The 13,748-nt window shown below is 36.0% G+C and overlaps 1 protein-coding gene across 3 annotated transcripts in view; it reads right to left on the bottom strand.

Annotated features, from left to right (window-relative positions):
* Positions 1 to 13,748, bottom strand: part of LOC115209158 — a 225,695-nt gene that overhangs the window by 171,398 nt on the left and 40,549 nt on the right. For 2 of the 3 annotated variants that reach the window (XR_004998189.1, XM_029777384.2), the window contains exon 2: positions 4,185 to 4,653. Coding sequence is in view for 1 of the 3 variants with exons in the window: in XM_029777384.2 (XP_029633244.1) it covers positions 4,185 to 4,547 (363 nt within the window). In the remaining 2 variants the exon portion in view is untranslated. Of the gene's footprint in view, positions 1 to 4,184; positions 4,654 to 7,149; positions 7,298 to 13,748 lie in introns of those variants that run through there. The other variant, XR_004998190.1, reaches the window with a different exon arrangement.

Raw genomic sequence — 13,748 nt, 5'->3', positions numbered from 1 at the left:
AGATAAAGGTGAGATTAAGACAAGGATAAATATGCATTTTGTCAGTTTTAATACAGAGATGTTAGAAAACATCAATGCAGACAGAATAACCTACATGAGATGATGTGGTATTATGAGCTGTAAAAAGAATTTTGTTTTTTTGTTTAGCCACGGATCTGCCCTAAACAAGCAAACCTATGATTAAGAGTATTCCAATCATGACTATCACTCTCTTTAGGCATTGTATACCATAGACTACATTGTCCAATGTATCATTTTATAAGATGGTTGGATGTGACTTGCAGGGAATTTGGTTGCTCTTTCTAACACTGAATAATGATGTAAAGACTACTGTTAGATTAAGAGAAAAATGCTCTTGTATCTACCACACATTGCACCTTTATGACTAGCATTATTATTATTATTATTATTATTAAGGCTGTGAGCTGGCAGAATAGTTAGCATGTCGAGCAAAATGCTGAGTGGTATTTTTGTCCATCTTTACAATCTGAGTTCAAATTCCGCCAAGGTCAATTTTGCTTTTCATCCTTTTGGGGCCGATAAAGTACCAGTGAAACATAGGAGTTCATGTAATTGACTACTCCCTTCCCAAAATTTCAGGCCTTGTGCCTTTAATAGAAAGGGATGTTATTATTGATTTTTACTTTCAATATTTCCATGCTGGCAAGTAATTGGGTATGTCCACAATAAAGCACTTTTCAGTGCACCTCAGTTCAAAGTTGGTATTTTCTTGGAATAGCACCAATACTTATAATTATTATGATTTACTCTAAATGAGGACTAAGTCACAAAGTGTCATCAAGATTGGTGCAGTCCACTGTTGTTCAAGTGGATATTTAATTTGTACCATGTCTGAAGGGAAAATATGAACAGACTAGGCAGTCTAGTATTGCAACTTGTAGAGGAAGGACTGGGGAGAAACGTTTAAGTGAAGGGTCAGGTTTGTGGAGGCAGGCAAGATAGGCTTGTGTCACTTTCACTCAAGTATTCCTGACCCACTTGCCTCTCCTCCTCTTATCAATCTGGTATCCACCTTACTCATCACTATGCCCAGCCATTCCTTCCAAGAATATCAGCTCTTTGGAATTCCCTCCTGGCACATGTCTTTCCTTCAAGTGTTGCCTTACAAAGGTTCAAGATTAACATTAGTGGCTTCAACTTCATGGGTCTAGGAGAGCCTGTGAAGACCCTAGGCATTTCCTTCTAGACCCAGCAAGTTAAAGAAAGATAAAATGTCCAGTCTTATCCCATGTGGTATCACACTGATTTCAGCTTGAGAATTTTCAGCTTGGAATACTCAGCCAGTTCAATGAGTAGGCAGTTCAATTGATTGAACAACTAAATGCTCAACATAGAAAATTAGGAAGAATCCACCATCACCACCATCATCATCATTGTCAAGGTTGGATTAGGGGGTAGGGACAAACCAGCAAGTATTATATGACCAACTGGGGGAAATTACATGCTTTAAGTTTGTTGATGCAGTTGTTGAAATTTTTAGTTATTCTTCAAAACAGATCCATTAAATAAATTTTTTTAATACAGTTTTTAATATAGGATGTGTGGTAAGTAGCTTGCTTATGAACCACATGGTTCCGGGTTCAGTCCCAATGCGTGGCACCTTGGGCAAGTGTCTTCTACTATAGCCTCGGGCCGGCCAAAGCCTTGTGAGTGGATTTGGTAAGACGGAAACTGAAAGAAACCCGTCGTATATATGTATGTATATGTTTGTGTGTCTGACAACCAGTGCTGGTGTGTTTACGTCCCCGTAACTTAGTGGTTTGGCAAAAGAGACCAATAGAATAAGTACTAGGCTTACAAAGAATAAGTTCTGGGGTCGATTTGCTCGACTAAAGGTGGTGCTCCAGCATGGCCGCAGTCAAATGACTGAAACAAGTAAAAGAATAAAAAAACATAAAAGAACAGTTAGACATTATTATTATTTTGTTGCTTTAAACACACTACTGACATCAGAGATATTGCCAACCAATTTCTGTTAGTTTCACTGAGTTCAAGTAGGGCAATATGTCTTCTCATACATAAATCACATAACATAATGACTGTACAAAGTTTCAATGTAAGATATTAAAACTTTTTTTTTTTTTCTGTCAAGCATCTTGAAGTTCAGCAGTATCATAATTCATTGCTGGAAATATTTAAGTGACATCATGCTATATTAAGGAGGCCCCCAATTTTCTGAGTTGACATTTAAAATTAAGTGGTTTGTTGGGGGGGGGGAGTACAAAAGCATGAAAAAAGATGAAATACAAACCACAATGCCTGAAGTAGCATTGTGTATGTTCTTATAATGCCTGGGTCAATACTGACCTACTGAGTAAGAAGTTATAAATCATAAGATTTATCATTACCAGCGTCACCAACAATAATTAATTTTCTTAAGCTAGAATTGTTAGTCACAAGTCAGCCTTGATCAAGCAGATCTGTCATCCAAAGAATAACCAGTTTAAGTGACATCATGTTATATTAAGGAGACCCAGCCTCACATCTTTTTAGCTGTACCTAAGATTTCATTATCTAATGTATAACCATTTTTAAAAACTGAGGGATATTGGGTAGGGAATTTTGTAGCTTTTGAGTATAGTGGCACCCTTCTCTAAACTGGAATAGATTGGTCATGTGTACAATATTACAACAGAGCATTGTGTTACAATGTGTTACAGTCTTGCATCATTTCCATTGTGAGGTGTGACAAACTTCATCCAACTACTACATCTCCTGTTGTTGGTTTGTTTATTACAACAACCAATTAACTGAACAAATCAGAACTCTTCTGCATCCAGTATAAATTATTGGTACATTTTTTTTTCTTTTTCTTTACACAGGCAAGAGACCTATATTATATTATACACCCCTGAAAAATACGATTGGAGAAGAATTCTAAAGGATTGCAGCTTATGAGGAAATGACTGTTTAAAGAGTCAAGTGTAAGGCCTAGCTAGGAGTGGGGTGAAATATGTCAGAATGAGGAGAAAGAAGGAAATGGGTGTGTCATTTTGGCTGTGTTGAAGTGGTGTCCAGTTACCTAGTTGAGAAGAGCAGGGCCTGTTGCAACAGCAGCAGCAATAGTCTTGGTAAATTGGAACCATATATCACACGTAACTATTGGTGATATATTGGTAACTACCACTATAACTCATGTGACAGCGAAACAGTTAAAAAGTAACAAGCTATCCTAAAAGAAAGGATATTGAAGATGAGAAGTTTCTACAAAATAATATTTTGTTTACTTGAATTACCATTTTTTAAGACAGAAAGAACCCTTATTTCAAGAATGGTCACACTTGAAAAAGGACAGTCACTTAAAATTACTTAGTGCTTGTAATTATTTCTTAGTCATCAACCTCGTGGTGTCAATTGAATTGTTCATATATATATATATATATATATTATATATATATATATATAAACAAATGTAAACATATGTTTACATTTAAAGTAACTTTCAGCTCATATCATCAGTAGTTTGGGAGGGGGAATGTAACAAATCCTGATGAACTGGTAGATAGCCAATGAAAGCAATCAGTTTGATCCTTGTCCTGGATCACCAAAAATGCCCTTATAGACTGACTTTCACATCGAGACTAAATACATATGGTTATGAATCTATATATACATTTATTCATAACAACTGTATTGGTTACCTTAATAATTACATTACAGTCTTAACATATTTTGTTTTTGGATCCTGACAGGCATGGCTGTGTAGTTAAGAATTTTGCTTTGTAACCATATAGTTTCAGGTTTGGTTCAACTGTGTGGCACTTTAATCAAGTATCTTCTACTATAGTCCTGGCAGAATAATACCTCATGAGTGAATTTGATTGACAGAAATTGTGAGGAAGCTTGTCATATATGCATGACATGTCTTTGTGTATGCATATGCATATGAATGTTGTCATTCCATGTGACTTCACTTGTCACTGCCTGAGTGAAATGTTGATATGATGTTTACATTCCATGTTGATATTATGACTGGTGAAATGAAAAGAAAAAAAAATTCAAAAAATCCCTACTTGAAAAACAGTTAAAGGTGAGCAACAGGAAGAGCATCAGGCAGTAAAATTCTGTCTCACATAAATTTGTAGCCCATCTGTTACCAGCATGAAAAGAAGAAATAAAATTGAAAGCAAAAATATATTTCATAAGTAATAGTTGTGACTTACCCTACATGTCTCAATGATTTCATCATCCATAAGATATTGGTAATTAGATTCAATAGCAGCCCAAAGTTCATCCTTTTTATAATGTTTTTTAAAATCCGATAGTGTTGCCACCCGAGTGGAAGGAGAGTCAGTTGGTGTAGGACAGAAACTTTCATCCATGAAGCTGTCAACAGATACTGGTGAATCAGTCCGGCTGCTGATGCAACTCTGAGCATCCTCTTCCAGTCTACGACGTTTAGGAAAGGAAGGAGAGTTCTCTTTCATCAGCTTTTGCAGGAAGCAACCATCTTCAAATTCTGATTCAAATAAACTCATCCGGTTTTTAGCTTCAGAAAACTCTTGTTGTTGCACGTAATTCTCCATGGTGACACAAAGAACAACAGAGCGAAAAAAGTTATTGAATGCGAAAGTATGTTAAGAGATTTCTGTGGACCGGATTCGATAGGAAGATGGTTTTGGATTATATCATCTGCAAATAAAATAAACCAACCTTTAGTCAACAACAAAGAACAATTTAACTTATTTTTCAGAATGAAAATAAGCATGTGAAAATAAACAATACACAAAAGTTACATTTTTTTTTTTTTTTTGCTATATTTTTTGCCTGGTTAAGTATAAAATAAATACGTGATGAGATGATTTTGTAATTCAGCCAGTACATAAAGGAAGTTACTCCTGACCTAAGATTTATTTTCTTCTTGTATCTAAAGTCTCTCATCACATGCAAGGGTGATAGATTATTAGACAAAATCATTTGAGATTTCTGGCACTACCTAACTACCATACATTCAGGCATACAAGACAAATTTTTCAGACCAAGGTCAACTTATATACCAAAACCATATTGGCGGACCAAAACTTCCATATGAAATGCAGCAGGATTTGGAGAGATAGTGGTGATGTCTGAATGTTTACACTACATATTTACACTATATTGGCTTATATGCAGAAAAATATAGTTTGATTTCTTTGAAAACTTAAAAAAATTTCTTAACCAAGAGGGAAGGTTGCTACTCATGATCCTTTTTTAGGACCACTGAACTGAGACTAGAGAGAGGGGATGAGTTGCCATCAAACTGGATACCTAAACAGTGCTTGTAACAGAACCAAAGATAAAGTGGTGGCATTAAACTGGGTAATGAAATAAGTTTATCACCCAAGAAGGCCGTATTGCAGTTTGAACTCAGAATGCAATGAGCAGAAGATATGGTGCAAGGCCTCCTGTCTGGTGTGCTAATAATTCTACCACTCCATCCTCCCTTCTAGACTACTACTTTATATTTTTATCAATGCTAGAATGATGAAAAAGTAAAGTTGACCTTGAGAAGATTTGAAATCAGAATACATGAAACTGAAAGAAATACTGCAATATAGTTCCTCTAATGTTCTACCTATTCTTTCCAATAGCTACCATGCTTCAAAACAAACTGAATCAAAATCATTTTTCAATACACATCAACAATGCATTCATTACCCAACTATTCCAACACGAAAAACAAATTTAAAAGCTGCAAATATTTAAAAATACAATGCAAAATGCTAACAAACCCCTGTTTTTAAAATGCGTAAAATGTTTTTGTTTATCAGAAACTTGCCCAGGAGAGAATGAAATTAATGAAAGGAGAGAATGGATTAATGCAATGACAAAGTGGTAGATTTAGCTATAGAACAGTTGAATTTCTGAATGGTACACCAAATGAAAAATTATCTTGGATTTTTTTTTTTTTTTTTTTTTTTTTTTAGTAATGAGACTAACTTCTCAAAAAAGGTTGCCCATACCCATTACTAATGATGTAGATTAAAAACGAAATTAATTTATGACTCAAGACACCAGTTATATGTCAATACCACATAAAAAAAAATTCTAATATAATGTGTTGAATAATCATTTATTCATCCCCCCTAACTTTTTCTCTGTTAAATAGGGAGCAGATAAGGATGGGCAGATAAACAAGTACCGGACAGAATTCCTATTTTGAAAGAATTATGTAAAGTCAGTAAAATAATTATTATCAGCAACAATCAATTATTAAGAAATGTGACCAATTATTTGTGGAATAGATGGATTGATGACAGAATTAGGTTAATTATTGGTGAGATAATTGACCCATTTTGAATTTTTAAGTAGATTCCACTTATAGTTGGGGTGGGTTGGAGGTACCAATCAAAACGGAATAGTTATTTACGTATTAATATAATTGTAGAAGTGACATCAGTCGTATATTGATTGGATTATATAGTTATTATCCATAGCACTCAGATTTACTGGCCTTCAACAGAAAGAAGAAAAAAACGTGTCAAGAAGAAGTTACAGAATTCTTCAGATGTAAAGGAACTGTGATGAAAGAAAACACCTGCTGACTACAATAGAGGTCTCCCTAAAAACACAATAGTGTGACCCCCAACAGGGCAGGGGAAGGGAAGGGAAACAAAGGCAATTTGGTAAACGAAAAACCCTGAAAGGGGGAAAATTCAATTACGATAAAAGGGCGCGCTTGAAAGTTGTTTATGAAGTTACAAGCAGCAAAAAGGAAACAGAACCAGTAATTATTAGTAGTTGTTTCATCTTGAGGTTAATTAGATTGTCGTAATGTGCAGAAATAGCAAAATACATTAAATATTTTTTTGTCTCTGACCACTGAACCGCGAATCATTTGGTACTGGGTGGCACAGAAAGAAAATGTTTTAGATTTTAATTCTATTTTATTGACGATTGCTGTCAGCTGGACGTTTTTGCATTATATATATAATTTATATGTAATAAGTCAATTCTATATTATGCATGTGTTTTATTATGTGCGTGATGTCCGCCGGTCCCTGGTGCAAAAAACAAAGGTTGAGACTGCTGGTTTAGTGCACGCAATCAGAATTTCTTCTCATCATTTATAAACAAAGAAATTAGTAAATGGTATATACCTTTTTTTTTCCGAACGGAAGAGAGTAAATAAGATGGTTAGAAACTTACGGTTATATCCAACTATCTGCACCGAGCGAAAATAAACACAACTAAAAATTATGACAAATTATATAGTAAATTCTGTCAAGATGTTGAAGTGATAGATTTTGGAGGGAGACCGAAAGCTGACATGTTAAACAGCTGCTTGAGAAAGTTTGCCGTCAGCCAGCTGCCAGTTATTTTCAGCAGTAACTTCATGTGTGACAAAATATTATTCATGATACAGAAACAAAAACTAACAGTTAAAAAAAATATATATCTAATATAAGTTATTTGTAATGAATACGCTTCAATAACAATGAAGGTAGTTGTCTCTCAGCTCAGAAGTTGTTGGCAGCAAGTCCTGATGGGTTGAGGGCAGTTGGTGAATTGATAGCGTTACACATCTTAGCATTGCTGTTTATGAACACGGAGTGGTTTTATTATTTACTAAAATAATCCTATTAATACTGGCCAGTAATCTATCAATGACTTGATCAACTACGAAGATTAAAAGCCCATGCGGTAGTAGTAGTAGTAGTAGTAGTAGTAGTTGTAGTCATATTAAAAACAGGGTCTTGAACTAATAAAATCTAGGTTAAACCTCAGAATCAATTTATTTACTTTGATCACTTGTCAGTTATAACAGAAAAATTAGAGAAACTGATTATCAGCATCACTGGCAGAATAAATAGTCAAATGCGTTGGGGGGTAAAATGCATTGCAGTATTTGATCTGGTTCTTTATGTTCCAAGTTCAAACCAGCTGAGATCAACATTACCTTTCATCTCACAGGGGTCGATAAAATAAAGTAGCAGTCAAATACTGGAATCGATAGTATTGACTAACCTCTTCCATCAAAATTACAGGCAAAAATGCTTTGTAGCATTTTCGTCTGTTCTGAGTTCAAATTCTGTTGAGGCTGACTTTGTCCGTCATCCATCCTTTTAGAGTTGATGAAATACATAGCAGTTAAGTAAAAGGGTCGATGTAATCGACAAACACTCTCCTCAGAAATACCCAGAAACCCGGGTCCGTGCGTATCACGTCAGGTCGACGATGGGAAGGATGGCTTCTCTTTGCAAATACTTATAGGGCACAGAAAGTGTCAATAGTCAGCTGGAGAAGATGTTCTCCTGGGGCTACAAGCTACAGTAGCATCAACCCTTAGTGGTTAGCCACATTTAAGTGGCTAATATACTTCAGATAATAATTATTATTATTATTATTAAGGTCTTATATCTAGACCTCTTAATTATAAGTTGTAACCTTAGTCAATGCACATAAATCTGCTTCCCTTAAGCAAAAACATTCAAGACAAATTAATAAACTATTATTAATAATTTGTTTATAGATTTAGGACTTCTAATTTAAGCACAAGGCAAGCAAATTGATACCAACGACCCCAGAAGGATGAAAGACAACGTTGACCATGGCAAGATTTTATAGACTTGAATACGTAAAGACATGATCAATGGTTAGAATACTTTAAATCATAGGACTGCCTGATATGGACTGACCTAGGGCCAAACAACAATTAAGTAATCAATGAATGCAATTTAGAGAGAGAAAAATACAAAAAAAAACAACAACAAAATATTGTGCAATATTGTGACTCATGGATAATCCGTGAATCTCTTCACATTATCCACTAAGAAACAGAAATAGTTTATAAAAATCCATCTAAGACTTCAAGCCTAATGCAAATAAGTTAAATTATTATCTAATCATATCCTAATATTAAGTAAAGAGCTTTAAACAAAAATCTGCCACCAACAGCATCAGCAACAACACTGCAATTTCTGTGAAATGAAGATAAGGTTTAATACCTACCACCACCACCACCATCATCAACAATACAATCCTCACATTTTTATGGTAAAATTTACCTGAAGGAGTTATTTATTATCAGCACAGTTATTTCACCAAAGACTAGGTATTTAGATTCCCTTATGGTGCATTCTTGGCCATTATAAACTTAATTTCCCTCTTCCTTTTAAACCATAATAATGTCACGTCTATCAGTAAAAAGCAGTATTTTACTTTATTATTCATCCTACCAGGGTTGATAAAATAGGTGCAACTAAAGCACTGGGGTTCATGTAATTGACTTATTCCCACCACCACCAGAAATAGCTGGCCTCGTGCCAAAATTTGAAATCATTATCATCATCATTATTATTGAGTGAGAGAGCAGTGCATGCCATCAATGTGACACTGGGGTACAAGTATATGAAGCCCAGTATACCCATCATGATTACCCGTCTGATAAGGATATAACAGGCTCATGCATCTCAACCCTATGTACACGACATGGTGATCTCACATCAACATAAACAGCGCATGACCTTGCAGGTGGGGCCCAGTTAGAATTTTTTCAGGTCAAGTAGCCCATCCTGCTCAAAAGGTCCCTGAATAAGGGTTGTTTAAGGATGTTGAACATAACACCCATGTTTCCAGAGGTGACTTCTTCAAACCCCAAACAATACCTCTCAACACATGGCTATGATTCTCCCTTACTACTACTTCTGCTCATGATCAGAGATGCACATATCGTCAGCCACTAAGGGACATGCTCAACTGGTTATGGTCAAACAACTGACAAGCAAATCTGTGGTATTGAGCAGAAATATTTGCTGTAGCCCATCTTTTATACCAAGACAAAACAATGTACATGATAACACTTCCAATCAGTTATGATCAAAAGCCATGAGAGCCACTGTCTGGTACTGCATCAGGGCATTTATTATTTTATGGCAGTGAGCTGGCAGAATTGTTAGCACACTGAGCAAAATGTTCTGCAGCATTGCATGTGTTTTTACATTCTGAGTTCAAATTCTGCCAAGGCTGACATTGCCTTTCATCCTACCAGGATCAATAAAATAAGTCAGTGTAATCAATTAGCTCCCTCCCCATAAACTTTCATGCCTTGTGCTTATAGTAGAAAGGATTAGGCAGAACTGTTAGATTGCAGGGGGGAAAATACCTCAGTGATTACATTCTGAGTTCAAATCTTGACAATGCCAACTTTGCCTTTCATCCCCACTCAGAGTCAATAAAATGGGACTGATGGTAGTGACTAACTCTCTTCCCTCAAAATTACCAAATTTGTGCCTAAATTATTATTATCACTATAATTACTTGGCAAAATTGTTAGAACATGAGATAAAATGTCCTGCAGTATCTAGTTATAATTCTAGTTTTTAGTTCAAATCCCACCAGGGCTAACTGTCATTTGGGGTTTGATAAAAAGTAGCAGTTAAGCATTGGGGTTGATGTAACCAGCAGATCCATCTCTTCTCAAAATTCCCAGCTGTCTCTCTAAATTAGAAGCAATTATTAAATTGGAGAGAATGCCTTACAATATTTCTTTGAACCTTTATGTTCTGAGGTCAACCTTGCTTGAACCCTTTCAGGGTCAATAAAATGAAGTGTTATTCAAATAGCGGAGACCCTACATTCAACTAACGTTTCCTTAAACTTCAGGCCTTCAGCCTATGTTAGAAATACTATTAGGACAAGCATGGCTATGTATTTAAGAAGTTTACTTCACCATCATGTTGTTTCAGATTCAGTCCCACTGCATAGTACCTTTGGCAAGTATCTTCTACTACAGCTCTACAGCCCCAAGCCAACAAAAACCTAATGAGTGGATTTGGTAGCCAGGAAGTAAAAGAAGTCCATGTGTGTGTTCTCAAGTGTATATGTCTCCTCATCTTGACAATGAGCACTAATTATAAACAAATGCCACTGTCATACAAGTGGTGTCATTCATTTATAATCTCCCATAAAAAATACATCGGGCCATTGTTCTGTCCGTGTTCAATGGACCAGGGGAAATATTACTTTGATTCAAAACATGAGGGTTGGTGACAGGAAGAGCATCTAGCTAAAGAAAATCCACCTCAGTGAATATTGCTGACCCATGCAAGCATGGAAAAGGAGAATGTTAAACCAATGGTTATTACTACTACTACTACCACCACCATCATTAATATATTCTTTTATTGCTTAGTCACAGAGGAAGGGAAACACCCATGCATATTTGGCAGGGCTTCCAAGACTGCTGGAATAAAGAAACCATGAATCATATTGCTACAGCAATTATCCTTATATCAGTGACCTGGCCCCCAATGCTTGTCAAGTAGTGGATTCAGCTAAAGGACCCAACTGAAAAGCACCCAAATGGCCAGCTGGTGGTGGTGTTTGAAGATGAGTCACAGATTTAAGAAAGACAATACAAGTGAGAAATGTTAACTATATCTGGAAGAGTGACCTGGATAAAAGAATACTGTAAAACTTGATTGTATCTATGTTTAAGGGATAAAGAATCTGTGTGTGTGTGTGTGTGCGCGCACACGTGCAAACTCCTCCCTCTGATTTTTTACCTTATTTATTTATGGCTTCAGCTTAGGCATATCAAATGCTGTACCTCAAGGATTACTGTGGTATATGCTTGTGTCAAGTTAATCTCCTTAAATAAGTCAATGATTAACTTGCTCCCTTCATTTTTAATATTAATAAATTGGGGGTTATTAAGGATTCCTCACTACATGATTATCATTATTTTTTCATTAATCCATCTCCCTTTACTTTGTTTTTGGATTCTTGGTAAAGATGGCTAAAGCTTGAGAAGGGATTAGGAAATGGCAGGGGGAGAACATTAATAAGATATGATTATGACTTAGTTAAGATGTTGTCGTTGACTTCTCTAAATATAAGTTATCAACTAATGTGGGTGTTCTGCTTTTCATTTATATTGTACTAGCACTATGACCCGGCAACGCCGGGTCATGGTGCTAGTGCATGCATATACAGCTGCGTGTGTGCACACATACACGTGAGTAATGTCCAAATCTCCAACCAAACACATACCGCTAACTGGCATTCAATTGGCATATTGAGTTTTGGGCATTTTGATTGGGTTTTGGATCAAAAATTCACAAAAAAGTCACTTCTATTGAATTTTTAATGGCTTTACGGGGTGACTGGGGAAATGTAAAGATGTGCACGACCACCTTTGGACGGTTTTGAATGACCATAGAAAGTGCAAGCCCTCTAGCTGAAAGATTGTGGATTTGTACAAAGGACACACACGCAGACATTTTGCCGTTTATATATAGAGAGATTTCATCTAGAACATGCATAGGCAACCTACAGCCATTGACATGTTGTGTGGCCCTTAAGGAGTTTCTAGGTTACTAATTTGCAGTATAACCTAAGAGTAGCGACATCTCAAATTCTACCTAATATTGAAAATATGGTAAAGAATGGGAATGTGCAAAAATCTCATTGATACAGATAGTGAAATTTGTTCTTTAATAAAATATCAATGAATTTTCATTTTTTTTTTTTCTTCTAACCTCAACATTTTCAACTATAATTTATTGACACTAGTAATCATCATTAGGAAATAATGAAAGAGAAACCAGCTTAATGTAAACTTTCAAACTAAGACATAAAATTAAGAAGAACTGCAAAAAATTCAGTGTAAAGTGGGCAAGTAATATTTCATGCATATGTGTTTTGTCATGCGGCCCTCTCCCACTTGGAAATGGTACAATGCGGCCCTCGGTTGACATAAAGTTGCCCATCCCTGATCTAGGATTTAATAAATTTGTTCTCTTTTCAACTGTTAACCATTTTTGCTACTTCAAAGTGAAATACTGTGTGCATATATGCTTAAAAAAAACAATCATATTTTTTATATTTTACATACTTTCCATCCTTACTATCAGGTGACTGACAATCACTAGTTCCTTAGAAATTTTATATAGTTGAAGAATTTTAGGTGCTAAACTGACAGTATCAAGCAGGCTTTGAAACTCAACTACTGCTATTGACTAGGGTTTTCATCACTTAATTTTATGTAAGCAACCGTTTTAATACCAACACACGTATGGTTGCCTACAATTAATCCTTATAATTGTGTCGATCTATCAAGGCCATTTTATGCTAGAAGACCGATTTGATCTTTTAATTCATAAACATAGCAAATACGTCAACAACAAAAAACCGTAGCAGCCGACGTCACGTGCCGACGCCACGTGCCGACCGTAACAGCTGACGTCAAGTGTCGACCGTTGCAGCCGACGTCACATGCCGACCGTCGCAGCCAACGTCACGTGCCGACCGTCGCAGCCGACGTCATTTGTCGATTTTAGCGGCCGACGTCAAAGATCTACAGCAGACAAAATCAATAAAGCCACGGCATCTAACGTGAGGCAAAAAAGACCACAACAGTTAACGTTAGAAAAAAAAGACCAAGACAACTAACTAAAAAAAACATGGCAGATGATATGAGAACGCTAGAAAATGAACCATGGTAGATAACGCCAAAAATTACAACGTTCTAACGGTCAGAAAATGATTACAGCAAATAACATCAGAAGAAGAAAAAGCCACAACAGTTAACGCCAGAAAATAGGCTACAGCAGCTTAACGTCAGAAGGAAAAAGAATGACTACAGTGGTTAACGTCAGGAAGAAAAAAAAAGAATAGCTAACGTCAGAAAATTACCACAGCATCTAACGGTCAGAAAATGACCATAATAGTTAATGATCAGAAAAATGATCAGAATAGTTAACGTCAGAAAAGACACAGCAGATAATGCTGCAAAAAGATCGCAG

Source organism: Octopus sinensis, linkage group LG3 (assembly GCF_006345805.1).
Source record: "Octopus sinensis linkage group LG3, ASM634580v1, whole genome shotgun sequence".
NCBI lineage: Eukaryota > Metazoa > Mollusca > Cephalopoda > Octopoda > Octopodidae > Octopus > Octopus sinensis.
The sequence above is the reverse complement of the archived record's forward strand: the minus strand, read 5'-3'. Positions and strand labels throughout refer to the sequence as shown.